The sequence below is a fragment of the Tamandua tetradactyla genome, chromosome 5, assembly GCF_023851605.1.
Source record: "Tamandua tetradactyla isolate mTamTet1 chromosome 5, mTamTet1.pri, whole genome shotgun sequence".
In the NCBI taxonomy this organism is placed as follows: Eukaryota; Metazoa; Chordata; class Mammalia; order Pilosa; family Myrmecophagidae; genus Tamandua; species Tamandua tetradactyla.
The window spans coordinates 22,809,688-22,834,240 of record NC_135331.1 but is presented as its reverse complement, the minus strand read 5'-3'; the positions used below and the strand labels follow the sequence as shown (position 1 = coordinate 22,834,240).

The window sequence follows — 24,553 nt, the reverse complement described above, 5'->3', positions numbered from 1 at the left end:
TCAGTTGCCTGGGATTACCATATACATTTTGTTGTTTGCGGTTATTTTCTATATGGAGACTATATATTATATATATGTATACATGCTTTTTTTTAATCAGGGCATGGTGTTCGTTTCTCTAATTAAACTTCCCATTTTTGAGGTAGTAAAGTATTGACGTGTTTCCTTGTTTATTGTCTTGAGCAAACATGTTTTGCTTTTCGTTGCATTCCCAAAGCCTGGTATGGAGACTTAACGTACGTAGTCAACACGTATGTGCTGAGTGGATGAAAAAATTCCCCTTAAATCAGAACAGATGACCAAATCATAAAGACCTGATATCATTCGCTTAGAGTCACAGAGACAGGAAGACGCAGAACCAGAATTCTAACCCAGGACTGTCTTTGCTGGAATCCCAACTGTATACCTAACTCTTTGAGCGAGTTACTAAACCTCTCTGAACCTCAACTTGTTTGGCTGCAAAATAGGTTAGGAAAAGTGGATCGGGTGATCTGTGCATTCCAGCGGTGAGCTTAGCCAGCTCAAGCTTGGGCACAGCGTTCAAACCTTAAACCCGTTCCTGCATCCAGAACCCAACACGAAAAACAAGATCTTATAGTAACTTCAGACCTTCCCGCGCCCCGCCCCGCCCCTTGGGGGGGCGTGGCCAAGGTAGAGCCAAAGAACAGACTGGGCGGATTGGAAGTGCGCAAGCGCGAAGATGCCGGGACGTAAAGCGACGCGTCCTTGGATCCGAAGTCCCGAGTCAAGTAGGCGGCGCGCTTCGCAGCTTCAGACTCGGTGTGGGCTTGCGTTAGGGGCGTCCCCGCAACATGGCGGCGGCCGGAGCTGGCCGTCTACGACGGGCTACGTCGGCCTTGCTACTGCAGAGCAAGCGCCTGCCCGCCCGGGAGCTGTCCGCCCCGGCCCGGCTTTATCACAAGAAGGTAGGAACGAGTAAAGGGGTGCACAGGGCCCGCACCGGCCGGGGAGTGTAAGTGTGAGGAACGGAGAGGGGACGGTGGGGGGGTCGTCCCCTCTCCCGTCTTCTGTCTCGACTAACTTTTCCTCGCTGCGCAGTAACACTAACCGCAATACAAACCAAAATAATAACGCTTACAATAGCGGCTACTTCCTGTGGGCCTCGCAGCTGACTGCTGTTTAGTGCGCCTTTAAACTTCCCAGCAGCCCGGGTGGGCTACACCCCACCGCTAGGGATCCACTTTAGCCAGACCACTGCCCTAGCTAAGTGACCTTGGGCGAGTCACTGCCCCTCGCTGAACCTCAGTTTCCACACTCATAAGATAGAGGTCTTAGCAGTCCCCTCTTACAAGAGATGATGCTTGTGACGTGCTCGGTGTGGTGTCTGGCTCTTAGGCTCAACATATAAAAACTATTAATGCTGCTGTTGTAGTAAAATTATCTCAGGTAGGCCTTATGGAAGTACTGGTTTCTGCCTTTTTGGAGCACACAGCCTCCTGTTGGAGTCAGACGTGTCACCAATAATCATGTTTTTGTTTTTGTTACGTTTTGGGTTTGGGGCCGGGGGCTGCGAAGTTTGCAGCCCTGCCTTCTGGGAGTTTAAGGTATCTTAGAGATGAGACTTTCACTTGGGATTGGGATAAAAAAGCAAAGATTGCTGGCATTCAACATATGGCAATATCCAAATTAGATATTATTTTGTGGGTCCTTGGGCTTAATGTTAAAATCCGTGGAAGGATAGAAGAGGGAAGAAAACAAGAAGATCAAGACACTTAACCGTTATTTAAGCCTTCTGTTTGCCAGTTTGAATGGACATTTAGTCTGGTTTCTGCATATTTGCCCACAGCTCAGGATTATCACACCGCACACACACCAGTGTTTTTTGACAGTACACTCAGTGAATTTAAAGCTAAAAGCTTTTCAGCCACCAGGGTGCACTGTTTAACCAGCCTGATTTCAGAGTGTCTACAAGTCACGTGGAAACTTCTGGAAAGGACTTCAATTTCTGAAACATAGTTACTTTAGAATTTTCTAATTGTAATCATTATCCTTTAAGAGTGGATTTTATTTTGAAATAACAAAAATGCTGCTTGAACCTAAATTGATGACTTGGATGGGTACAAGTTGAAGTAATCATTTGTGATTAAAAACCTTAATGGAGAGTGGGTTACCGTGGCTCAACAGGCAGAGTTCTCACCTGCCATGCTGGAGACCTGGGTTTGATTCCCAGTGCCTACCCATGCCAAAACAAACAAAATCTTAATGAAACCAAGACATGATTTAGGTGATTTTTCTCCAGTATCTCAAACAGAATCTGAAGATAGGAGTGGAAATACGAAAAGACTTTGGGTCATGAATAAAGCCTTGTTGACATGAGTGTAGACTGGTATTTTTACAGGTTGACTGCCAGGTTGCAGGCCTTGTGCCAGTCTTTGAGGGAACACGGATTAGTAAGATTCAATTCCCTACCTCCTGGAACTTAAATTCATGTCGAGGAGACCAGTATCAAGAGTGATCCCCAGGGATGAGCCTGGCCCTAGCACCATGGGATCAACAGTGCCATCCTGACCAAAAGGGGGGAAAGAATTGTAACAAATAAGGTATCAGTGGCTCAGAGAGTTCAAATAGAGTCAAGAGACTACTCTGGAGTCTACTCTTACCCAAGCCACAGCTAGATATTGCTATTTATTATAGTTTGCCAATCCCCAACCAAACCATTCCTGCCCACCCTAAAGAACACCTAAAGCATTATATAAGATTCTACAAAGGTACCATGTACTATGATTACTTTCCAGAAACCTACAACCTCCAGATGGGTTCCTAGGCCAGATGATCCTGAAAGCAGAGGGGCCAGCCTCTCCAGATCATCAACTAATTCCATCCCCCAACCCACATTATTTACAGCCCTTTCCAACATGAAAAAGTCAGAATATGCATAGCTCAAATACCCCTAAAGATTGGGAGAAAGATCAAAGGAGAATGTGGAATTATAACAGAGAAGATAGGACTTACTAAGTGAGCCAGACTGCTGAATCACTATACTGATATTTCTTTTAGTCTCCAATGCCTTAGAGCAGCTAAAAGGAAAAACTTAAAACTGTGGAACTTCAACCCATACCAAACTCTAAAATCTATTCTATAACTAATTGTTGCAGTGTGCTTTGAAATTTATTGCTTTTTTGTATATATGTTACTTTTCACAATTAAAAGAAAGAACAAGGGATTAGTTACATAAAGTATGTCATAATCAAAAAGAAAAAGAGTGATAATGATTCTCTTAACCCTCTCATTTCAGGTTGTTGATCATTATGAAAATCCTAGAAATGTGGGGTCCCTTGACAAGACATCTAAAAATGTTGGTACTGGCTTAGTGGGGGCTCCAGCTTGCGGTGATGTAATGAAATTACAGGTATGGCTGGTTTTCATCCTTAAAGGTAATAACGTAATCCCTTTGTTTTTACAGTGCTTTGCAGTTTAAAAATCATCTGCACACACAGCGTTTCATTTGGTCTCCATTTTTATTCCTGCGAGATGGCACAAGTTGATGTTATAAATGATTAGAGCAGAGACTGAATCTTAGTTCCTCTGTTTGTATGTCTGACCTTTTCTGAAATAGTAAACCAAACTCACCTTTGTACTCTTAATTTCAGCTGCAGCTATGTAAAAAGTTTTTTGAATTTTACTCATCAAAGGAAAACCACAACTATTTGGTTAGCAAGCCCCAATCCAATAGGGCAAGAAATGCAAAAAATCATACCTCTCCCCAGATTAGAGGCAACATGAATGAGGTGGCTGGTGCTTTAGGTAAATTGTAGCTTTATCTACAATTTCATCATGGTGGTTGGGAGCTTGCCAGAGGTTTTTCATGCCTATCTGAGAAAACAGAAACGAGGCAGGAAGGAACTACCAATGCAATTTGGTGCTCAAGAAAAAAGAAGTATCAACAAGAGAACTTTATTGCAGCTTCTCCCAGGGTTTAAAGAAGTAGCAGATTGACTCCAGCAACTTCAAGCATATTTTTTCAAATAGGACTTCATCGCTAAAAAAAGCAGGCTAGGGTTGGGAAAAAAAGAGTGGAAGGGATAGATATTTTTCAACTGATCTTGTAGTTGTGGTATTTTCTAAGTTTAACTTTCCATCACTGAGCTCTTTGAAATGAAGCAAGCTCAGTAACTGAATGCCAAAAATTAAACTGTGGAATGCAAGACCAAAGCTTTGGGGAGAGCCCCAGTGAATCCCAGGTCCCTAGGTTCTGAAGGACAGCACCAGGAATCACTGCTTAACTCTTTATCTTTTTCTAGATTCAAGTGGATGAAAAGGGGAAGATCGTAGATGCCAGGTTTAAAACATTTGGCTGTGGTTCTGCAATTGCCTCCAGCTCGTTAGCCACTGAATGGGTGAAAGGGAAAACAGTAAGGTTGCTTGTAAATTTGATATAATTAAATCATAATCTCCAGAAATTTGGCTGTTATTAAAAGGTCTAATGAGTTAAAAAGGTGACCATGATTTTTTTCTATTTGTTTTTGTTTTTGATCATTTTGTTTGGGGCTTTTGGCATTTGTTTGTTTTTTAATTTAATTAAAAAAAAAAAAGATCCTCACCTCTCTTTCTGACAAAATAGAATTGAAAAGAAGTCTTTGGTTTTTTTCTAAAGTTCCAAAGATGTGTGTTTTTCTTACACATCTAAGTCAGGTCAGAGGATGTATGTAGTGGTTTGTTTTATTGTTTTTCTCCCACCATGTTTCAGGAAGGATTCTAGATGGTTTATAAAAATTCATGAAATATCAAACTAGCCTGTGTTAAAGAGAGAGAATAAAGAATCAAAAAACAGCAAGGTATGGAGCAAAGAAAACAAATCAGAATCATTGTCCAGGTGGCTGGCCAGCAGTCCCTAATGGTAGAGATAAGAAAGGCTGGACTGTCTTTTCCATTGTTCTCTGCCAAAGCCCCTTCCCCCCCACTGCAGAGCTAGAAGGCCAAACCCAGTGAAGAGCTGAACTTTCTGAAATTAATACCTCTCAGGGTTAGTCATCATTAAAACTCTCAAAAAGCCAGTCTGCAGGGTACTCATCTTTGGGGCCCTGAGGGACCAGGTTTCAGCAGCTGAGACATAGAGGAGTATGCTCCAGGGAGCTGGCCAACTCTATAGCAAAGCTGTTGTGTCACTTTCCAATGGCTCAGGGTCTTTTGGCTGGTAAGCTCCTCTGGGCCAAGGAAGCATTCACCTAACCTGTTCGTGGCAGGAGGTGGCTGTGAAGTGATCTATTATCAGGAAAAGGGGAGAGTGAGAAAGGGCACCTTGCTTTAGGACCTGGCCCTAATGGAACCAAGAGTTATGATCAGAAATCAGAAAGAGAGGGTCTTTCTTTAACCTTGAGATCCACTGAGTTGCCAAGGACAGAATTTGAATTATAGTAGAGTTAGAAGAATTAGAAGATTGAGGGATAGTCAGATACAGACTCCCTGGGGAAATCTGACTGGGGGACAGCCAGATATAGATTCCATAGGGAAATCTGATTTTCCTTAAGGCAGTGGGACTGTGATCTGCATAGACAAGGAACTGCCTGCCTCTTGTTATCCCCCAGTGCCCTCAACCAAACCCCAAGCATCCTTTCTAGTTTGCCTCTGAGATAAAGGGGAACATGATACGTAGCTTGGAAAGCAGGATTCAGGAGCCTTGCCCCAGCTGTTAATTCCAGAGCCACTTCCACACAGGTTTTTTAGTCAACGTGGAAAAAATTCTTCTTTAAGCAAAGGGTAGAGTCAGAGATATCTTATCCTGAGCCCTGTCTGTGTGACTACCACAGTGCTGGATTGCCATTAGCCACTCAGCACCTATAATTAAAGGAATCTGAGAGCATGGGATATAGTGCCTTTTAGAAAAAGATTCATGTTGCTTAGAATAAAGCATATCCTAAGAACTTCTCACAGGTTCTACTCCCAGCCAAGCAATGCAAGCATATATACTTCATACTTGAGAATTCTACCTGCTGTTGTGACGTGCAGGTAGAAGTCCTGAGAAGGTCCTCATCCTTTCTTTTGAGTTATTAAACAGAAATCACCCCCCACTAACCTATCCTGAGGGCCTCTTTGGCCTCCCTTTTTTATTGTGTGTCCTCCACAGGATAGAGCATTGCCAAAACTGCTCATCTTCCCCTTATACCTCTCAGGTTGAAGAAGCCTTGACTATCAAAAACACAGATATCGCCAAGGAACTCTGCCTTCCTCCTGTGAAACTGCACTGTTCCAGTAAGTTTGCTCTCCAAAAATACCAAAGAGCTTGGACAGTTTGAATAAATGTTGTTATGTCATCAACCTGCATTTATGTAGGGTAATAAATAGAGCAAGGAGAATCCGCAAGCCCTTCCGGTCACAGAGCCCATCTTAATAACCCTCAGCGAGCCAAGGTCATCTTTACAACCCCAGAGGGTTAGAGTCCCCATGGTCTCACAGCCACCTCTGAGACAGTCTTACCACATGTAGTAGTAGTGTGCACCAGGTGTCATGCTGAGCACTTGTCATGTCGTTTCTAAACCTTAGAAATATCTACTCCACAGTAGGTGTCATGACTCCCTCTTACAGATGAAGAAATGGAGGCTCTGGTTAAGTTACGCAAGTCACACAGTTAATAAGTGGGAGAGCAGGATTCAAACCCCATTCTTCGATTCCAGAGTCTGTGCTGTTCCCACCATTGTGCTAAAGTCATGGCCAGCAGAAGAGTAAATTCACCTTTTGCCATAATCCTGTACATTGTACATTTCATCACTTCCTATCTAAATGCTATTACCGACAGGGTTTGCATCTGTGTATATAGAATTAATAAGCCCCATTGTGCAATATCCCTGTCCGTAAGGGAAAACTCAGGTGGCTTTAAGATTTATACTTGTTTTCCAGTTTGGTCTCTGTATTAAATCTGTTTTTTCCATCTTCACTTAACCTTCTCTGGGAAGGACTGAATGAGTAGCAGTAGCCTTAAAGTATTGTTGGAGGTTTACTCACCACAAATAAGTGAAAAATCAGCAGAGTCAGGCCTTTTGCCAGGGAAAGACTTATAGGAGAGTAGCTGGGTGCTGTGGTAGGACAAGCTATCACAATCTTCAGAAAGCCTGCTAAGACTCAAGTTCCTTCCACTTGAGGTGAAATTTCAAGTACCCATGAGGAAAGGTCATAGCTTTTAAATCGTTTCATACAATTTCAGAAAAAGTCCAACCTTTTCATTAGGCCTTTTGGAGGTACTGAGACTCTTTGTTGTTTGCTTGTTTTCTACTGTCATTCCAGCTCTCTCAGTTTTCATTTTCCCCCATGGCCTCACTTTATTGTTGACTCCTAAATAAAAGTTTTCAAACTTGAGAACACTAGAGGGTGCTGTGGCATCTGCCAATCATCAACCAATTGACATGGCCTAAATTGTGCCATATAGCTTAGCCAGCATCTGCTGAATTTATTCCAGACTTTCATGTGAGCAGAAGAGAACTAATATTTGTTGTATCCTTACTATGTGTCAAAACTTTATTTAAATCAACTCATTCAATCCTTGCACTATCCCAACAAGCTTGATTGTCCTAGTTTTACAGAAGAGAAAGTAGATTCCAAGCAGCTAAGAAACTAGCCTAGAACCCCATGTATTTAAACCCCAGTCTTTGGCCCCAAAGGAGTAATCCTGCACAGGAAACTACTTCCTGACCTTCTGGGCTCTTAATTTGTCGCCCCAGCACCTGGATAGGTTACTATGTTAAGCCTCCTCAGCCCTTAGATTCTATTCCAAAGGCCATTTCTTTAGTGTCTAGAAACATGTTCTTTCTGTTTCCAGTGCTGGCTGAAGATGCAATCAAGGCCGCGCTGGCTGATTACAAATTGAAACAAGAACCCACAAAAGGAGAGACAGAGAAGCAATGAGCTCTTGGCAAAGCCTCCCGCAGATCACATCAGCTATTTCCTCACCTGCTGTGCAGTCACCTTAGATGTCCAAAAGCCCCTCACACCACAATAAAAGAGCTGTGAGATATGCACAGTATTTGCTGTTCACATTATGGCTGTAGTGCAAGTGAAATACACAGTTTAATTAGTCTGAATCCTGTGGTTTCTTTCAGTCCACTTTTATTGCCTTAACCCAGTTTATGTATATTTTGAGTTGTGTGTATGGCCTCCAAACTGAAATCAATAATGAAGTCTCAAGTGTTTGGTAGCCTCTGAAGTGCACAAATATCTTAATTTTGCCTAAATCTATTTGGGGGAAGATTACCAATAGATTTACTTAGTATGATTATTTGATAGAACCAATTATTGTACATAAAATGGATCTGCATATATATAAGAATAAAATAACTTAAGATAATGTTTTTCTGTGGTAAGCCTTGTCTCTTACATACATCACTTACCCTTAAGTGCTGCCCAAAGCCCCTTTGGCTTCCCAGATGCTGAACTGAGCTGACATTTGCACCTCAGAGAAAATTGAGTAATAATGACCATGAACAGAGGTTTTTACAAAGCCAAACACATAATGATTTATGAAACAAAGATGGAAGGAGATGGTCATCACTTTTCGATGCTTTTTGCACAATAATAGATTAGCCACTCAGTGAATCCTGAAGACTCTTTTTGTAATTTTACTAGTTTGTATAATGCTTAATTCTGAGAAACACTGGTTTAGATGATATCGGTCCTAAAGCTGTGGGCCACATATGTAAAGATCACCTGGGGAATGAGTTTAAATGTAGATTTCTAGGTCTAGGATTCTCACTTAAGTCCAGGGAAGTGATTTTGATGCCTCTAACTTTTGAAAGCCTCCAGAGTGGTTTAGTGTGGTGATGAATGAGCCAAGCCTTAGGGGGGAAACTTTTGTCAATTCTCTGTCCTACACAGGTATAATGTCTAAATAGTTAGTTCTGAACTGTTTCAAGGTATATAACACACTTAAAGATCTTTTACAAACATCCACCACCACCACCCCAAGGAAAAAAAACTAAAATAAAAAGAAAGAACAAAACATCCACCCCGACTCAGGATCAACAGACATTCTAATCACTGTCCCTCCTATCTTTATCACCCCTGTGTTGGGTGGGCAGAATGTACCATTCTGAGGGACTGACAGTCAAGCACCAGCTAAAATCCACTAAAGGATACCTAGTTTGTAAGTGAAAACAGGATGAACTATGGACTAGCACTATCTTAAATCTTCAGTGCTTCAAGAGTAAGATGTTTCTTTTTTCTGATGGTGTTTTTCTTTTTTTTTTTCAGGCATAAGCTAGCTGCTTGCCTCTTTTAAATATACCTCCTTTTTAAAAAGCACCCTGGGTTTTGGTGAAGGGCACAGAACTTCAAAGGCCATTCCCTCTGCAGACTGGAGAGGAAGGGCCACAAAGCAGGGCCTTTATAAGAATCTCAAATCAGAGCTACTGGGTGTAACCATGTAAAATTGTCCTGTGTGGCATGTTCTATTTAATTCACAATCCCACTAGGCTAAGCTTGTCTCTTTCCCTTCTTTATTACAAGTGGCAACACTGCAATTCCCCACCACTTTGTGATTTGTAAAATGAAATGTTTTTAAACATCCCAGTTAACATCCTCTGAGAGTTGAAAGTGAATTCTGGACTTCAGAAGCTGCTTTTAAACAGCCAGAGCAATATTACCAGTCTAAACCAGACCTCAGAACACGGCTGTGTAGCTAAAAGAATTAGAAATGAATGCATGTTGGGTTTTTGTTGTTTTTTTAATTTGTATTAAACATAGCATTTCTCCAAGACAAGTATTAGTTTTAACCACACGAGGGCATCGTGTACCCTTCATTGAGCTCATTCTGAGTTTCATTGTTTTCAATCTCCAAGTGAGTCTTAACATTTCTAAGTCTTCCATCAGAATCCTCTGAGGTGCACATTATTTCAAATAAGGAAACAGGCTCAAGAGGCCAATTGACCTTCAGGCCTTTGAGGCTGGCTGAGTGACTCCAAAGCCTGGGCTTCTCCTGCTGTGTATCCTTCCAGCAGAACGGTTAAGATTCTAAATCTATGTCAGAGGCTTACCTGTGCCTTAAGCAGCCACCTGAATAAGGTGAACCAACACAGGATGAGCCCAATTCATTCATTTAGCCAAATCATCGCCACACACCTTGGTTTTCACCCTGGCTGAACATAAGAGTCACCAGGAGTACAACTAAACCCCAATGCTCAATTAAATCAGATTCTCCTGGGGTGGGTCCTGGACACTGGTATTTCTTAAAGGTCCTCAGGAGTTTCTGATACAGGTAAGAACCACTGTGAAGCACTATAGCACTATACACTTTGCTAAAATTGTTTCTGTGGGTCCTCAGTTCTGTGAGAAAGATATCACTTCCCAGAATTCTCGAGCCCTCCCTTCCTCTCTGCCCTTGTCCGGCCTCCACCATCTCTCAGCTGGCCTCATTGGTCTCCCTGCCTTAGGTCTCACCTCTCTGATCCATTCCCCTGATAGCTGCCAGAAGGGTCTCTCTAAACAAAACTTATCTTTTTTGTAAAACCTGTCCATCGCACCCCGTTGCCTTCAGAATAAATTTCAAACTTCCTATTCAATCAATTTGCTCCAGCCATACTGAACTTTGCCTTCAGAACTTGGCTCATAGTGTTCCTCCTGCCAGGATGTCTTCACCATCTTTCTTCCCTTAACTCCCACCCAGCCTTGGAGCTTCCTATCAGTCATCAGCTGCTCTGAGACACCTTCTCTGATCCCCCCAGGTTGAGTTAGGTGTCCCTCCTCTCCACACCCCTGTACTTCCCCCATTTGAAGGAATGAATTATGCCCCCTATAAAAAGGCATGTTCAGGTCCTAACCTCTGGACCTATGGGAATGAATCCATTTGTAAACAGGACCTTTGAAGATATTACTGGTTAAAGTGTGCCCAAACTGATGAAGGGGGGCCTTGACCCAGTATGGCTGAAGTCATTATAAGCAAAGGAAATTGGACACAGAAGAGAGAAGCCACAGGGAGCATCCAGAAGCTGAAAGTCAAGGGAACCTGGAAGAGAAAGAAAAGTATGTTGCCATGTACATTACCATCTGTAATAGTTAGATTCAGGGGTCAATTTGGCCTGGTGATGGTGCCCAGTTGTTCTCTTGCTGTGTACTTAAATCATCAGCATGTGAATTTCATCTATGGCTGATTACACTGCAATGGGTTAGAGCGCCTTCCACAATGAGTGATGTTTAATTAGAAGGAAGCTTAAGAGGAGGAGTCAGAAAAGAGCTCAGCAGTTCAGCACACCTCAGCTCAGCGTTCAGTGCCTAGGAAGACCCAGACATTCAGAGATGCAGAGAGGACACGCCCCAGGGAACGCCATTTGAACTCAGAAGCCAGGAGAGAGGGCCCATGGACATTACCATGTGCCTTCCCGTGTAACATAGAAACCCAGGTGAAAGTCAGCTGCCTTTCCTTCAAGGAACTATAAATTTTGTAACTAAATAAATCCCCTTTACAAAAGCCGGTCCATCTCTGGTATATTGCATTCTGGCAGCATTAGCAAAATAAAACATCATGTGATGGCTAAGGACCAAGGGTCACAGCAGCCAGTCCAAGAATGCCACAGTCTTCAGAGAAAAACCTCCACCTTCCTGATGCCTTGATTTTAGACTTCTCCTAGCCTCAAAACAGTAAGCCAATAAATTCCCCCCGTTTAAACCAACCCATACTATGGTATTTTTTATAGCAGCCAGAAAGTAATGCATCCCATCATGGACATATTGCCAGTATTGTAATTTGCTATTTTCTTGTCTTTCCGTACAATTACCCAGGGATTGAGTCTTTTTTTTTTTTCTTATGATGTTTAAAAAATTTTAAACAGGTAACACATGTAGGTAATTGTACCTTTAACATAGGCAACTGCAGAAGGAATAAAAATTAAAATTCAAAAGCAACCTACAATGGAACAGTGGCATATAAGTTTCCTTGCCACACTTACTAATTCCCCAGTCTCCCTCCTCAGGGACAACCTTAGGTATCCTTTTCTTGTGTATCCTTCCAGAGATCTTCTATGTATGTCCAAGTGCATATATGTTTAAATAGACCCTTCCTTTTTTTCTTTTCTACACAAATGGTAACATGCTACACACACTTCTGTATCTTTTTATTTTCCTCTTAATCCTATTTCTGAGGTCATTTCATATCAGTTCATATAGAACTAGCTCATTCTTACTAAAAGCTGTATAGTATTCCATATGTAATGGTCCATAACTTAACTAGTTCTCTATCAATGATTATATAGGTTGTTTCCAGTACAGTGTCTTAATTATGGGCCTCAGCATGTGATACAATACTTAGCACTTAGCAAGGGCTCCATGAATCCTTGTCAAGTGGATAAATGGATGGGAAGACAGACAGTTAGGTGGGTAAATGAGTGGGTGGATGGGTGGATGGATGAAGAGAGGTTCAAACAGGTGAAGTGGCCCACCCCTATTTGATTAGTGACAGGTCAAGCTCCTGTTGAGGTCCTCTGCCCATCTCCCACCCACTCCCAAGAACTACACCACAGCTATGACCACATCTCATTTAATCCTTCCTAGATATTATTCCTGGATTTTGGCTACTCAGGACCATATCAAAATGCACAGTTATAGAGCCTCATGTGATGGTTAGGTTCACCAGAACCTAACTGGTGTCAACTTGGCCAAGTGATTATGCCTAGTTGTCTGTCAGGCAAGCACTGGCCTGACCATTGCTGCAAGGATATTTTGTGGCTGGTCAATAAACCAGAAGGCTGGTATATTAAATCATGTTAGTTGCAATTAATACTTGCATCTGTGACTAACTAAATCTGCAATCAACTAAGGCGTGTCTCCTACCAACGATATAATCCACTCAGTTGAAGACTCCTAAGGGAGAAGAGAGACTCTCTCACTGCTTCATCAGCCAGCAAGCCTCTCCTGTGGAGTTTGTCCAGTTCATCGGAGCTGCCAGCTTCACAGCCTGCCGTGCCAATTTTGGACTCTTCATTCCTATGGCTGCATGAGACACTTTTATAAATCTCATATTTACAAATATCTCCTGTTGGTTTTGTTTCTCTAGAGAACCCTGACTAATACATCTCACATTAAACATTGTCCTGTCAAAATTAGTTCTCCCTATTATGGAGTTGTTTTTTAAGCCAAGTAAATGAGGGCTACCTCTTGATAATTCTAGGCTCCTTGAAGTTGGAGCGAAAGTACAGAGTTTGTGTTCTTCATCATGACAGAAAAGATGACTTCTAGGTCCCACTAAGTCTTAGATTGGGAGGCATAGACTGGAAGACCCTGTGGATAAATTTCAAATCCAGTAAGAAGACGGTTGTGGCATACATCCCCTGCAAATGCCTCTCTATGGCAAGTTTGCTTGCTTTCCCCATCCTCCAAAACAGCATCAGCCAGCATCAAAAGGTCATGTCCCAGAGAAGACCGTCTCCAAACAGAGAGGAACAAAGAAGCAGCAGCAAAAAAGAACAGAGTGAATTTGGGGAGTTGGAGTCAACACAATGGGTTCAAATGCTGGCTGCCACTGGGAGACCTTGAGCAAGAGACTCAACCTCCCCAAGCCTCCATGTATTCATCTGCAAAATGGGAATGAACATATTACCTACATGGTCAGGTTGATGTAACAGATGAGATAATGCATGTAAAGCATGTAGCACATAAAAAGAGTTTAATATTATTAGGGTGGTGGTTAATATTATGTTAACACATTGGCCCTGACTGTATGCTAGACACTGTCCTGGTGTTTTATATAGCTCATTTACTCTCCACAGAAACCCTAAAATACTGTGACTATCCCCTCTTGCAGATGATGAAACTGGAAGATGAAAGTGATGTGCCCAATATCAGTCAGGAAGTGGTGAATCCAGGATCCTAGTCCAAAGCTGTCTGATCCAGAGCACAAGTGCTCCACCTGCTACTACTCGACTCTATTATCTCTTGTACCATTGTCACTATTCTATTAGTATTGGTATTATTACCATTACTACTACTGTTACTATTACTAATGTGACTATTGCTATTATTAATACTATAACCCCCAAGGATTCCAACCTATGGTGTCTTCATCATGGAACCAGTCCTCATAATGAAGCCTCCAAAATTATGCAGAGCCGTGGCCTTCCATGAGGAAGACACAGAGGCGTGACTTCTGTAGCAGGTGGCTTAGCAGACAAGCTCACTCCACTTGGCCAACCTCAGGGCGCTGCTATTCCCCAGGCCCAGCAATGAATACCACCACTACCATCACCATCACAGCCACCACCACTATCAATGCCCCACCCTTCTGCCCCAGCCCAGCTGTTTTTGGAAATGCCATGCTAGACACTCCAGCTCATCCCCTCACCTCAGAGAAGCCCAGCTCCCCAAATAAGAACAAAAACTACCTGGATGTGGACAACCTTCAAAGCCTTGGAGCAGCTGGTGTAAAGGAAGTCCCAGCACCACCACCCCCATTCTGCCCCCAGGGCCTCGGGGCAAAGGACGCCTCAGTGAGGAACCTGGGCCAGCCCCTTCTCTTCCCAGATACCTCCCCACCACCTACAGCCTATGCCACTGCCCTCTATGAGCAGGACCTCAGGACATTAGGGAACAACTCTGGACAGAGATTCAGGGGCTTAGGTTTTTATCCAGCTCTGCCATGATCTTTCTGTGTGATCTCAGGAAGGAACTTAATTTCTCTGAGTCTGGATTTTGCTTCCTGAAAAATTAGGAGAATACTAGCTCCTGAGTCATAGGATTATGGTGAGGATTAAAATGAATTATTACATGTAGAGTGAAAAAAATACAACGCCAAGCATGTAGTAAGTGCTCAATAAACATTAACTATCATCATCATCACCATCTCCATCATCACCATCATCACGGTTGTTACCATCACAATGCTCATCGCCACATCACCACCATACTCATCATCAACACTGTCATCATCCTCAACCCCATCACCATCATTGTCACTGTCATCATCATCATCAATAACATCATCTTATCAACACCATCATGATCATCATCATCGCCATGATCACTGCCATCACTATCGTCACCATCTTCAGCTACTGCATTACTGTCATCCTCACTATCACCATTATAGTCGTCGCCATCATCACCATCATCATCACCATCCTTGTCACAGGTCAGGTTCCCCAGGAAGCAGGCTCTGAGACAAGATTAACGTGCACAGTGTTGATTCAGGAGTGCTCCTGGAATCAGCACCTGAGGAAGAGACAGTAAGAAGGCAGGTTTGGGCAGTGGGAGGAGATGGGCAACAATGCAAGCAATCCAGTGGGAAGTTCTATCTGGATCGCCCCTCAAAGTTGTCCTGCTTCAGGGGCTCTATCACTTATAATCCATAAAGTGTATCATAATGTTGGATTCAGGACTTCATCTTCCCACTCTTTTTCCAAGGGAGATTTACATTTTAAAAGACGGGAAGCTAAGGGCAATGCTTACCACCAATGAATAAATCATTAAATGATGGAATTCTAGGCATTTGTTGGTCTTACTATCTGGGGGCAAAGGAGCTTTGTGGAAGCTTCTCACACTGTCCCATTTGCTCTTCAGCCCCAGAATCTTGTTCACTTTCCCACAACAACTGGGTCCCAGGGGACCATCCCATTTTGAGTGGGTGCTCTTCCACTCCGACCCCAGAGGCTCAGGCAGCCTGGCCCTACTCTCCTGGCAAAGCCTGCTTGGGCAGTTGCTGCAATCTGCATCTCCCTCGACCTTTCCCACTCTTTTTTCTAGGAAGCTGAACCAGAGGGCAATCTGCTCACACGGGCGAGTCCTTTTCTGGCCATGCTCACGGAGCCGAGGGCCTCGAGGGGAAGAGGCTGGGTCTGCATGCCATGGGCAAGTACAAGCCTCACTCATTTATTCGTCCTCCTCATTCGGACAGCCTGAGAGGGCCTGTTGGGAAGACTAAATGAGATAACATGAAGTGCCCAGGACAGCTGGGCACAGAGTAGTTTAAATACTCATTCATCCATAGGACAGATCGTTACCAGGCAGCATGGGACCAGAGAAGGAGTCTTCCACAGGTGCTGATCCCAGGAACACTCCTGAATAAACACTGTGCATGTTAATCTTGTCTCAGAGCTTCCTGGGGAACCTGACCTGTGACAAGGATGGTGATGATGGTGATGGCAATGACCATAGGGTGACAGTGATGATGACAATAAGATGCTGTTGGTGATGAAGATGGTGATAAAGATGGTGCTTTATGCCATGCACAACTCCCTAAGCAATCTCTTTCTCTGACACCAAGACCCTACCTGATCTGGGCTCTGCCCTCTTCTCCCCCTTACCTCTCCCATTCCATTCTCATTGGCCTCCCTGCTGCCCTTCAAATTCTGCAAGTTCAATCCCATCTCAGGACATTTGCTCTTGCTGTTTCCTCTGTCTGGAGCACTCTCTCCCCAGAACTTTGCACAGCTTCTCCTCCATTCATGTCCCATCTCAAATGTCACCTCCCCAGAAAGCCCTCCCCTGACCGCCCTGGCTAAAGTAGAAACACAAGCCTAGTCACCACTTCATCACACTGTTAATTTTCTCCACAGCACACCTAACTCTGAAGTTATTGTGGTCAGGAAAGCAGTGCATCTGAGATTTCACCTTGAAGTCTCTGATGCCTAGAAGAGTACCTGCACATAAGAAGTGCTCCTTAAAGGCTCACTTTTGTAGCAGGCACATCCACAGAAGGCACTGGAAAAAGCTAGGAGTGAAGAGACCCGTTTCTGACTCCCTGGGCAAATCTTTCTCCCCCTCTGTATTTGCATTTTCTCTGACTGCAAAATGAAGGGGTTGGACCCAATGAATCCATACTCCCTTCCAGCTCAAACAAAAAGATTCCACAAACTTGGATAACTTCTCACTTTAGCCAAGAACCGGCTCATGCCAGAACATGATTCATCTCAGCCGATTCTGCCTAGCAACCAGCCCTCCCCACACCGGGAACCAACCTCCCCCACCCCAAGATAAATTCCTCCCCACCACACACCAGCCCAGCCTCCCCCCAGCATCCGTCCAGGAGAGGAATGCAAGGCTTCCCTATTCCGCCCCCCTTCGTCTGCCACCAGCATTTTAACCCAACCTCAGAATGTCTCTGACTATGTCTGGAACAACTTTGGGGGGCAGGGCTGTTCCCCTCCTGGGATTAGTACAGGAAGCAGCAGCAGAAGTCAGGCAGGCAGAAAGCGCTGACCCAAGCACAGCAGAGATCATTTCTATTCTGATGCCTCGCCCTCCTCTTCTGTCCAGCTCCTCAGGCCTTGGAGAGTGTCTGCATTTTAGAGACAGGAAAGTGAACCAGAGGGAGATGCCAAGCTTGAGACAAAACCAGCTTGTTCAGATTGACCGAGGGATATTTTAATCATCTATGTAGATACTGGGAAAGTATTTGGTCAATTTCAACACCCATTTGTGACACAAAATCTTGGCAATCTAGGAATAGAAAGGAATTTTCTTAACTTCGTAGAGGATATTTACCAGAAAACTACAGCAAACATCTTGCTTGTGGGTAAAGCTTTGGAAACATTAATATTCTGACCAGGAACAAGACGAGGATGCCCACTACCAGCACTCCATATCGAATTAGGAGTTCCAGCCAATGCAATAAGACATAAACACACAAAAAGAAAAAATGAAGTGAACAGCTTAAAGAGGAAGTGATGAAACATCATTCCAGATGCTTCAAGCATCTACCTAGAGATCTTCCTTAAATGAGCACTGGACAGAGCCAGGTGGTTGGGGTTAGATGCCTGCCTCAGCCATCGCCTTTCTGGATGTCTCCTGGTCTGTTTCCCTATCTGTAACGTGAGTGGTTGGACTAGACCAGTTGTTTGCAAACTGTTCTCCACAAAGCCTTGGGGGCCCCTGCAGGAGACAAAGGGAGGCAAATGGGTGATCCTTTGGGTATCACATCCCCCGTCCAACACATCAGCCCTGCTTTCCTCTGGCTTATATAACGGGGTTCCTAGCAAGAGTTTTATTTGAACAAATGGTTCTGTAAGGATAGAAATAAGTAATTCACAGAAGAGCAACTCCAGAGTCAACCGTATGAAAAGACTCCCATCTCACCAGTAATCAGGGAACACGAACTAGAAACAGCAGTGGAATACATTTCCCTTCTATTCAGTTGGCATGAAGATCGAAAACCAGCTGGTGTCACCAAGGATGTGGTAAAGCAGGCACTCCTAAACCAGGATGAAAATGGAAATTGGCAATGCATTTTAGAAAAGCCATTTGGCAGCCCCTCTGAAAATGCTTCCCGCATGTACCCTCTGACCAGGCAATCCCATTGGTAGAACTGTAGCTGGCCGGCGCGCTCCTACGTGGCCACAAAGACACACACATGCAGCGCTGTCCTTGGAAACTGTGTAATGACACAAGTCCCTTCAGCTCTGCCATCTGTGACTTCCTTTCATATAGAGCCAGGGCCTGCTCTATACCTGGCTCCTTTCTAGAGACAGCCAAAGCCAAGGTGGGTGGAAGTCTGGGCTCGCAACTCAAACAGGTGTCTTCACCTGTGAGTCTAGGTCCTCCTACCCAGGGGAGCTCTTTACCCCCCCTAGCTCCAGGAAGACCAGCCAACACAAAGCCAGACCTAGGATCCAAGCCCTGGCTTCCCTGGTCACCATCTGTGTCCCTGGACAAGTCGCCTCACCTCTCTGGCACTTCATTCATTAACAATTTGCTGAGCAGAAATGGTTTCCTCATCTGTAAAATGAAGCAGCTCAAAGCAACTTTGTAGCTGTTTTTGGGAAGAATCACATGAAATCATTTATGTGAAAAGCAAATTTGTAAAATATTGACTATACTTATGTTCCAGACCCTTATCCCAAAGCAAGTTAACCCTGAGACTTAAAGCCCTGAGCTGCTCACTTGATGAAACCGCCATTTATTTAATCTTCTCACACTGACAGACATGTGGGTTGTTTCCTTTATTTTTTCTTTTTTCACTTTTTACAAACAACACTGGCACCAATATCCTTGTATTTCCATCTTAGTGTCCACACACAGGTATTTCTGTAGACAGTTTCCAAAAGAGAATTTCTGGGGCAAAGGGCTGCCATGTGACCTTTTAAAAGTGTCATTTGTGCTCCCACTCTAGACTGCTTAAAACCAGACTGCTTAAACGTGAAGATCTAGACAGAGATAGAATATTCTTATCTTATTAAGAGGCCATGGGAAGAATTCAAGAGCATTTCTGACTGGCTCCCCAACAGCTGGCCCATCCTTCCAGCAAGAATTCTGCTGCTGGCAAGGCTTGGGGGAAATTGGTCTTTGAAGGTGTCCTGTTTGACTTAGGTTAGATATAAGGAAGGACTTCCTGAAAGTGAGGTGTTGTTAGATCTAATGAGGCAACCAAAGTAACTGCAAGAACCCCTCTAGGGGTCTTTTAAAATGGAGCAGTTTGATTTCTCTGGGATGAATCAAAGAAGGAAAAAGAAGACAGGTTTTCCCAAAACCTCCCTGCCCAAGAATTGAGTGATACTTTTTACTTGAGGAAAAGTGGCATCCTGCAGCCCTTTTCTCCAGGTGCTAATAATAATACCTCACAGGGAACCCAGGGCTTGGGGCCCCCAGCCTCACTGAAATCCTGAGCAAACTTCATTCTTCCCTTTTTCAGAGGAGCACCTGAGGCCCAGAGAGGGCAAGTGACTTGCCCAAGGCAGCACAGCTATGGAGGGGGCTGAGCCAGACCTCTACTCAGGGATTCTAACCCAGAGCCAGTGCCTGCCCAGGGCCCTCCCACCCCCAACCTGCACATTCATGTGTTCAGAGAGTCCCAGGGGTGTGGGTCTAGAATCCTGTCCCTGTGATCTCAGCGTCTCCTTACATGCAGCATCCTGGACAGGAGCAAGGGCACTGGAGTCCAACAGACCTGGCTCAGTCATGCACTGATCACATGAACTTGGGCCACTTCAGCTCACTCTGGGCCCATTTCCCCATCTGTAAAATGGGGGAAATCAGCTGCCCTGTTGGGTCCTTGTGGGGATTGAGATACTATGCATTCCACAGATGTGAGCTTCCCCCAGAGCTGCTTGTGAACAAACAGGAAGGGCCTGACCTGCTGGCCAGTTATTGTCAAAGGTCTCTTTGCCTTTCCACCCCACAGATCGTGAAGGACACAGCATCCAGCAGCTGTAATGATACCAGGGTCACCAACTGGGCTGCGGGGGTATCCAGCCATCCCAAATCCATTATCCTGCATCCATGCACTCACATTTTTTCATAAGCAGGATCACAGGCAGCCTTTAGTGGGATTAGAGCTTTGTCTTACAAATCCAGCAGCTTTAGGAGGTTCAAAGCCCAGCTTAGGAATTTTCTGGCTGTGTTACCTTGGGCAAGTCACTTCACCTCTCTGAGCTTCTGTGCCTCCCTCAGTAGAAAGTGGATAATAAGGGTGCCTCTCACCTTTGAGGGCCCATTGCATACACACCGCTTCAAGCCCTGCCTGTAACACAGTGGGTGCTCCGGAAGTAATGGCTGCAGGGCCTAATGGTGGGATTTAAACCCTGAGGCAGGCCGAGGTAGGCCTCTAGGGGCAGAGGGGGTATCCCCCTCATATCACAACTTACCCCGGGCAGATACCGAGGGGGTGTCCAACTTCCCAAAGTCACGCTTCCTCACCACACCCCACTCGAGGGCCCAACCTTTCCGGGATGCTGTTCCCTTCTCAGCATCCAGTCAGCACCTACTAGGTACCCAGCTTCGGGCCGGCTAAGACCCACAGGGTGGGAGGAGGAGCTTCCGGTTGAGAAGCTTCCGGTGGACCCGCTTCCGGTGGACCCGCTTCCGGTAGCACTCTTCCAGCCGCCTGGGGTGCCACACAGACGGTAAGAGAAGGCCACCCAAATGGAACCTCTCCCATACCCCAGGCCATTGTACACAAGCATTTTCTCACTATGAGACCTGTGATCTCACAGTGAGGGCCTGAGGCTTGAGGTCTCAACCCGGAAATGGAAGCGTGAGGATTTGAACCCAGGCCTCCAGGGCTCAAACATTCGCACCTTTCCACACGTGCCTGGTGGTTTCCTGCCCACAATCAGTGCTGGTAAATATTTAGTTGTTTAATAGATGAGAACGCCAGGGAGGCTCCAGGGTGTAGGAACCGTCCCCGGTCACCAAGCAACTGATCCAGCTGGGTCTCCTAGGAATAGCCCTGTTGCCTGCCCCGCATGGGCGTGCAATCCCAGACCCCTCCCCATGTCGCCACCAAGTCTCCAGCAACAGTTACCCAAGACAATGTCTAAGCCCTGGTTGGGGTCACTGCGCCCCAGAGGGAGACAGAGAACAGCTGCGGTGTGACCCCTGGCCCCCACTGGGCGCCAGACCCCTGCTGAGGGGCACACGGGTTGGAGGGCCATTTCACTGCCAAAGCCGGGAGAGAGAGGGCTGGTCTCTTTTCTCTGGCCTCGCCCTTTACCCCCTCCCTGGAGTTCGCAGGACTTCCTTGTTTCACCAACACTTCCAGGATCCCCTGTCCCCCCAAAAAAGAAGTTAAAACTCCAAAAGTTGTATGCATCTAAGAGTCGATGCCTTCCTTTCCTAAACTAGACCTGGAAAGAAGAGCTGATCCTCAGGACAGTAGGAATGTTGGACACAGAAGTTTCCCCCTTTTTGCTTCTGCAGATGTTGTAACTTCACTGTTTACAGCTAATAACAGCTCATGTTCTTTGAGCACCCACAGGGACCCGGTTCTAAGCACTGGAAGTAAATGAACTCATTTATTCTTTCCACCAACCCTCCAGGTAGACTTAACCTTTATTCCCATTATACAGATGAGGAAAATCAGGTCAAGAGAGTTTAAGTGACTTCCTTAAGGTCACACAACTGGAAGGGGCCTCAATCAAGGTCACCAGAAACCTGCGTCTTTAACCACCATGCTACCCTGCCATGCACATTGATTAGCCTCATAACATTCTGGGTTTTGGAGGGAGACATGGCAAGGGCTGTGGGCCCAGCTTTAAAGGAACCCACAGTCCAGAGAGGTAGGTGACTTGCGCAAAGTCAAACAGCTGAAGAGAGGCCAAGATGGGTCTCTTGGTTCCAGGACCCTGACCCTTTTTTCCTACAATTAGGAAATTACCCTTGATAATGTGGGTGGGCCTCATCCAATTAGTTGAAGGCCTTAAGAGCAAAAACTGAGGTTTCCTGGAGAAAAATAAATTCTCCCTCAAGAGTGCAGCCTTAAATCCTGCCTGAACATCCAGCCTGCCTACTTGCCCTACGGATTTTGGACTTGGCATGAGCCAATTCCTTAAAGTAAATCTCTCTATATAAAAAAAAAAAAATTATATACATATATATCCTCTTGGTTCTGTTTCTCTGAAGAACCCTGACTAATACCCCCATGCTGGGCATCACAGAAGCCTCTGGCATGGGTGACCCTGGCAAGAGCAGATTTACAGGCAGGGGCATTTTATACTTTGCAGCTGCTGTCATAAACCCTGGACCTGGGGGTGGGGGTGGGGAAGCAGCTGCATGAACCTCCAGAGCCCTGGAACCAGCGCCAAATCCCTCCTGCTATTTCTAAGCAGCCTGAGGAATCCTGAAATTAAAACCTCCTGAAAAGATGTCAAATCTCTGTCCCACACCAGACAAGCTCGATCCTTGCCCCACAAGCCAGATGGAGAGTAAGGGATAAGCAGTGCAGGCCTTGACACAGCATGAGACTGCCCATCAGAGATGGGTGCCAGGCCCCGTCAGGTCCTCATACAAAATGAGGGGTGGTCTAGGCTACAGGTTCTCCAACTTTGGTGTGCATCAGAATCCCCTGGAGAGCCAAGGCAGCACCTGAGGAGCCCCCCGTGGCCCGCCCCCAGGGATTCTGATAGCTTCTGTACTTTAGAGGTTCCCTAAAGTCACTTCAGCTCAAAGATTCCAACAATTCCAGACAATAAGATCCTTGGATCCATGTATCTGTCATATGACTGTGGGCAATGCTTTGACCTCTCTGGGTCTGTTTTTCTCATTGTAAAATGGGGAGACAGAATGATTTCATTCAGAAGATTGTGAGAAAAAAATAAAACAACATTGGTACTTCATGGCAGCTTTATTTAGAATAGCCTCAAACTGAAACAATTCAAATGTCCATCAGGCAAATGTAGATCCATACAATAAATTACTATTCAGCCATAAGAAGGAATGAGCCATTGATTCACAGCAGGATGAATATATCCCAACATTAAGCTGAGCAAAATAAGCTAGACAGAAAAGGAATACACACTGTATAATGCCATTGGCATAACATTCTAGGAAATGAAAACTAATCATGATGACAGAAAGCAGATTTATAGCTGCCTAGGGACAGGGCGGGGGCTGGAAAGAGGCAGGAGGGAGGGGTACAAAGCACGAGGAAACCTTGGGAGTGGGGGTCAAAAGTTTCTCTCTTGATGGTGGGGAAAGTTTCCTGAGTATACACGTATGTCACATATTGTTCACTTGTACACTTTAGACATGTGCCGTTTGTTGCATATCAATCATTCCTCAGAAAAAGCTGTTCATAATAATAATATAGGCAAAGTGCCAGATGTGCATAATGGTGTAAACGGTACCCATTAATCATCCTGAGTGCATCCGTCTGATTCTTTCATTAATTTTCATCTCCTCCACCAGAATATAAGCTTTACGAAGGCAGGAATCAGTTCCTTTTGCCCCCAATACTTGGCACATTGTAGGTGCTCATTAAATACTTGTGGCTGGGAAACAGTCTGTGAACTTGCTCCTTGCTCCTAAGCTGCCTCAGAACCCAGAGGCTTAATTAACCCCAACCAGGGAAGACTCGATAATGCCAAGGCTATAAGAATGAGAACCAAGAGAGGCCTGACCCCATAGCCACTGGGCAGTTGCTGTCAACACTGGCGGGGGCAAGGGGGGCGGTAATGGAGGAGAAACAAGGAAGCGGGACAAATGATGAAATGCAGCGCAACACACAAACCCCAGGTTCCCCTGGCCATCGGTACTGGGGCCCGGCCTTTGGACACAGACGTGTTCTGGAATTAGGTGGCAAGCTCAGCCCTGAAGCGCGAATCCCACTTATGCCCAGCTATGTGACCTCAGGCAAGTCGCTGCACTTCTATGAGCCTTGGTCTCCTTATCTGTAAAATGGGGGTAATGAGACTGCTCCTCTTTCTGTGGGGTGTATTGTGAGAGTTAAATGTGGCTAAATGTGGAAGTGCTGGCACATAAACCTTCCGTACACACTCACCTTCACACACCTACAAACACATAAAGCACCCACCGCGTGCCAGGCCCCAAGCTGAGACACCTCCCCTCCACAGGTGGGCTTTGTCTCTTGGCAGTGACAGTTGCCCAGGTGTACCTTCAGAGATTCCGATTTAAGTGGCCTGAGGCAGTGCTGTTAAAAGCTCCCAGGTGGGCAGGCCACGGTGGCTCAGCAGGCAGAGTTCTCGCCTGCCATGCCAGAGACCCAGGTTCGATTCCCAGTACCTGCCCATGCAAAATATAAATAAATAAAAAGCCAACAGAAGCTCCCAGTTGATTCCAGAGCACAGGGTAGAGACCTGCCCTCTCCACCAGGTAAGATTGAATCATCCCCACTTAACACACAGGGAATCAGAAGTCCAAAGAGGTGAGATGACTTGCCCAAGCCCCACAGGTA

General features: G+C 45.1%; 1 protein-coding gene across 2 annotated transcripts; it reads left to right on the top strand.

The window, feature by feature from the left end:
- The first annotated feature begins 686 nt into the window (after positions 1 to 686).
- ISCU (iron-sulfur cluster assembly enzyme) lies at positions 687 to 13,890 on the top strand. 2 transcript variants are annotated; one of them, XM_077160122.1, is made up of 5 exons: positions 687 to 926; positions 3,257 to 3,370; positions 4,263 to 4,373; positions 6,132 to 6,210; positions 13,739 to 13,890. In XM_077160122.1, the coding sequence occupies exons 1-5, from the start codon at positions 813 to 815 to the stop codon at positions 13,756 to 13,758; spliced, it is 438 nt and encodes a 145-aa protein (XP_077016237.1). In that variant the 5' UTR covers positions 687 to 812; the 3' UTR covers positions 13,759 to 13,890. The 2 variants fall into 2 exon arrangements, with proteins under 2 accessions (XP_077016237.1, XP_077016236.1); XM_077160121.1 differs by lacking the exon at positions 13,739 to 13,890 and adding an exon at positions 7,772 to 8,296 and having other exon boundaries at positions 690 to 926.
- The last annotated feature ends 10,663 nt before the right edge of the window (positions 13,891 to 24,553 follow it).